This window comes from Telopea speciosissima, chromosome 11 (assembly GCF_018873765.1).
Source record: "Telopea speciosissima isolate NSW1024214 ecotype Mountain lineage chromosome 11, Tspe_v1, whole genome shotgun sequence".
Classification (NCBI taxonomy): domain Eukaryota; kingdom Viridiplantae; phylum Streptophyta; class Magnoliopsida; order Proteales; family Proteaceae; genus Telopea; species Telopea speciosissima.
Genome location: NC_057926.1, coordinates 30,129,351 through 30,134,339, shown reverse-complemented (window position 1 = coordinate 30,134,339; position 4,989 = coordinate 30,129,351). Strand labels below are relative to the sequence as shown.

At 39.4% G+C, this 4,989-nt stretch overlaps 1 protein-coding gene across 1 annotated transcript; it reads left to right on the top strand.

Annotated features, from left to right (window-relative positions):
- The first annotated feature begins 3,379 nt into the window (after positions 1–3,379).
- Positions 3,380–4,782, top strand: LOC122645587 (rust resistance kinase Lr10-like). The gene is made up of 2 exons (XM_043838892.1): positions 3,380–3,414; positions 3,510–4,782. Exon 2 carries the CDS (start codon positions 3,548–3,550, stop codon positions 4,625–4,627), a length of 1,080 nt encoding a protein of 359 aa, XP_043694827.1. The 5' UTR covers positions 3,380–3,414; positions 3,510–3,547; the 3' UTR covers positions 4,628–4,782.
- Positions 4,783–4,989: the final 207 nt, after the last annotated feature.

The following is a 4,989-nucleotide window of genomic DNA, read 5'->3' as shown; positions in this document are numbered from 1 at the left end:
AAGTGAAATTGAAGCTAAACATGAAAAGTTTTTGGTGTCTTGGATTTGCACAGAATCGACATTGAAGTGGGGTCGAGTCGACATGTACCAGGGGTAGTGCCGACATCGAGATACTATCGATGAATAGAGGTCGATGTCTATGTGGGGGCTGTTCAATATTGGTAGAAATGTGTAAGAATGTCAAGTATACATAGACATTCAAAAGGCTCTGCTCGACATTCACATGGGGTAGGAAAATGATGGAGGGTTGGCTCAATGTTGACTTGTTGAGTATCTACCCAGGTTTGAGTGTCAACAGTGGGATTCTACTTGGGCTGGTTCTATGCTAGACCAAACTGGTCTCAAAGTGAACTGGGTCCGGTCTAGCCCTTCCAAGGGTGGTTTGGAATGTCTTGGGGCTTATATTTTTGGCTTCGGTGAAGGTTTATGGGATCCTCCCTCTCAAGGGTATTTTGGGTGATCATTATCGTCTCATGAAACCTCCGGGGGTGAAAATGAGGTGTCTACACCAGGGATCATTGTTCCTAACAAGGATTCTAAGAATCTCGGCCACATGCAACACCGCATCAACAACGGATAAGTTCTGGGTGGTAACCACCCCAAGATGCCCCTAGTGGAGCTGACATGTCAGTAGTAGCGCCCTAGACTCGAGGATAGTATTTCACTCCCTCGGTCCCATTTGACACCGAGCGAGTGGGGGGAGGGGCATCTGATATGGATAAATATTGACCACCTATGAACAGCCGCCACTTGTCCTGGGACAACTGTCAATTATCCTACTTAATTCACGGAATCCCCTACATTCCATATTGCATAAGGGTCCTTCCCCCTAAAGGCTCAGGAAGGTCCACCATAATCTATCTTCCCCTACAGGATTCTCTAAGATGATCTCCTACTGGGATCTGTCTTTCTTATAGAGACGTAGGATCCGAAGGATTGCCTCTCAGTAGGAACCCCTGTATCATCCTATAAATACAATGGCAAACCTCCAGGTAAGGAATGGAATACTTTTCAATTCACTTTCATAAGTCATTATTCCGCAAATTCGCATTGTTGCCTTGAGACTGACTTAGGCATCAGAGAGTTCCCCCCCCCCCCCCCCCGGGAGTCCCCTCTGCTGCCCTCTTATGTTCTTCACTTCTTGATCTTGCAGGAAAGTCTATCCACGTCATCACTACCCGCTTTTGGCCACAACAAAGATTTGAACAAGATTGATTAAATTTTCAATGGATGTAAGAAGTGAAACCTGTGCGATTATTATTCCCCCAAAACAAATTGAGGAAGAGATCTCAAATTTTCAATTTCTCAAGGGATTGAATATGTCAAAAGGTTTTCAGAAGATGGTTAACTTCACCACACGGATCATCTTCATTTTAGTCAATGGTCAAAGAATTAATCAGACGAGGTGGCATATAAAGAAAACGAAAAAAATGGGTCATGTTTTTTAATTAGCTGATCTTCTTCAGGCCTCCTATGGTGTTTTATAATTAGGGTATGATTCAGCAACGTGAAACCCAATCTGAAAGGAATCCTAACTACCTAATTTAAAAAATTGCTTTCAATTTCTAGCAATAAAAATAAAGAGAGAAGATTAAAAAAAAACAAAAACCTGCTATTAACCAAAACTTTTAGGACACTTGTCAAGCAGGAGGGGACCATGTATCGAGAGTATATCCTCTCTTTTTTTAATAAAGAACTTTATTAACCAAAACTTTTAGGAGAAAAAACATTACAGGCATCCCAAAATAAAGCATTACAAAGCAGTGGAGCCGTGGAGGGGAGAGGAAGGAAGTCAAAACATATGCCACAAAATCGTGTAGTATCGGCCATATCGGATGATCTGATATCAATACTTCAAACCATGTCTATAAATGAATGCAGTCGTCAATGATGTGATGAATATGCCAGGAATCCTTTGTGGCTTGCCATTCAAGATAGTGATGACAATCTCATTATCGCAGTCAGAGAATGAATCCCCATCCCTTGGGCCGTTTAGCCAGTTTGATTGCTAGGGCCTCAACACAAAGGTAGGTATTACCACAGCCAACAGAGAAGCCGAGTGCTTCTGTGTTCAGTTTCCAACCATATACCATAACAACGAGTGGATTAAAAAGAGAAATCCGGAGATGAGCGCTAAGAACTACCCTCCAATGCAGAGTACTTCTGTGTTCTTCTCCGTCACCTTCTTCCTCTTCTTCACCATAGCCATTTCATCTCCAAACAAAACAAATGACTGCATGTTACCATCAATCCGGTGCAACGATGCCAGTCCTGACATTCGATTTCCTTTCTGGATAAAAGGCCGGCAGCCCGAGCAGTGTGGCTATCCTGGTTTTAACGTATCTTGCACCGCCATGAACAAAACTCTGCTCGAGCTTCCATTTTCGGGTTCTTTCTTTGTAAAGAACATTAACTATACATCACAGACAGTGGGTCTATACGACCCACATGGCTGCCTTCCTCAAAGGCTTCTTCATCTCAATTTATCTGCTTCTCCCTTTCTTAATGGAGGATCTCAACAAGCTTATGAGGAGGGTATTACTACTGCTCAGCAAAATGTCTCTTTCTTCAATTGTTCAACAGAAAAAAAAAAATCAGATTATCTGATTCCCTGCCTTGGCGTCCCTGGGCACTATGTTTATGCCTTCTTCTTTTTATGCACTCTATCACAGGTGCCCTTGCCGTTGTGCAAAAAAATTAAGACCTCCTCTTATCTAATGCCAACGAGGTTTCCGGCTAATTATCTTGGAATTAATGACCCAAGTTTTTATCTCCTACTGAGTTGGTCCAAACCATCGTGTGGAAGTTGTGCAGCAAAGAGACAATATTGCAGATTGAAGAACACTAAAAACACAAGTGGACCTGATGAAACTGAATGCTTTACTCCCCCCAAATCTTCTTCACCACCAGCATTGGGTATGTATTATTGGTCTCTCTATCACTTTAATTAGTACCATAAGTATCACTCTAGCTAGCAATCTACTTCATGGTTTTAATTTTGGTTTCATGGAAACAGAGCAGGTTAGTCATCTAGCTACTACTCTTCTTAATCCTATGTCATTAAAATAACTTCTTTTAGTCCCCCAAAACAAATAACCAATTAAAACCTCCTTTTGTTCTTTTCATTTAATTCAAATTTTTACTCCCCATATGTCTATTAAAACCCTAGTATTTGAGACACTGACATGTAGTTATTCCACTAACAATTTTTACTCCCCATATGGTAAAATTACCATAACATTAGATCAAATTATATGAACAGAATCACATTGAAATCACCATGATATAAGAGAAATTCATTTAAGAGAAATCACCATGTGTGTGTGTGTGTGTGTTTGAGATATATATATACCCGGAGGTATTGATTCCTCTATTTTTTTTTCCCAGATGAATCTGCTAAGAAAGTGATTACAGGTAAAGCCACATACATATTCACTTTAAATAAATTTCATATTGTTACTAAGAAATTCTATTTTCTGGCTTCTTAATTTATAGTGTTTTCATTACAGGTGTAACCACAGGCACCTTTCTTTTTGTTGTGGCAATAATGATGTCCATCAGAAAATACCGTGACTACAAATCAGATAAAATTGAAAAAGAAAACCAAGTAAGGATTCTAAAGTTCTTAGATGACTACAAATCCCTCAAGCCCTCAAGGTACACATTTGCTGACATTAAGCGGATTACAAATCAATTTAAGGAAAAACTTGGACAAGGAGGGTATGGTAGTGTGTACAAAGGAAAGCTTTCCAATGAAATTCTAGTTGCTGTTAAGGTATTCAACAATTCCACCGGAAATGGAGAGGACTTCATTAATGAAGTTGGCACCATCGGTACGATTCATCACATAAATGTGGTTCGCCTAGTTGGTTTCTGCGCAGATGGATATAGACGAGCTCTTGTCTATGAATTTTTGCAAAATGAATCACTAGAGAAGTTCATCTTTTCAAGAGATACTAAGAGACCAGTCCTTGGTTGGGAGAAACTTCAAGATATAGCTATTGGCATAGCAAAAGGATTAGAATACCTTCATCAAGGGTGTGATCTACGTATTCTTCATTTTGATATTAAACCTCATAATATCTTATTAGACGAGAACTTCAACCCTAAGATCTCTGATTTTGGTCTCGCAAAATTATTTTCCAAGGACGAGAGTGCCATCTCCATGACTGCAGCAAGAGGGACAATAGGATATATTGCCCCTGAAGTGTTTTCTAGGAACTTTGGTCATGTTTCTCATAAATCAGATGTTTATAGTTTTGGAATAGTGTTGCTTGAAATGGTTGGTGGGAGAAAGAACATTGACAACACTGTAGAGAACACTAGCCAAGTGTACTTCTCCCAATGGATCTATAATCATCTGAGCCATGGGAAAGAGTTGGAAATCAAGATAGATGAAGATGGAGATGCTAGCATTGCTAAGAAGCTAACAATTGTGGCACTTTGGTGTATACAGTGGTACCCAGTTGATCGTCCTTCAATGAAAGCAGTGGTTCAGATGTTGGAAGGAGATAGAGAGAGCTTGATCATGCCACCCAATCCTTTTAACTCTGCAATGCCTGCAAACACTAATGTAGCTAATAGTGAAAGTCCCCTCTGCACAAAGTTACCAATCATCTCTGAATAAGGATGTGGACAATATCTTGCTGTTCTCTTTGATATTGATATAAGTTAGTTTGCATGGCTGAACTTCTACTCATCACTCATTTCAGCTATTTTGTTTAAGGAGCTTTGAAATAGATGAATGGTCTAAGATTTTATCAATTTGGTCTACATAAAGAATCTATGGCTATATAAATAAATAAATATATATATATATATATATATATATATACCCCATATATATATATATACCCCTAGGTGGAGGGGTGTGAGGTTGGGTGGGTGAGTCCTATCTATAGCTGTAATGTTCACCATTGAGGTTCTATGGTAAAACAAACATACATTGATATTAGAAAGAGTTATAATCAACTAGATTTGAAAGAGTTA

What these genes read in the sequence shown, in the direction of transcription:
- LOC122645587 (XM_043838892.1), top strand. Translation starts at nt 3,548, where the DNA reads ATGATGTCCATCAGAAAATACCGTGACTACAAATCAGATAAAATTGAA.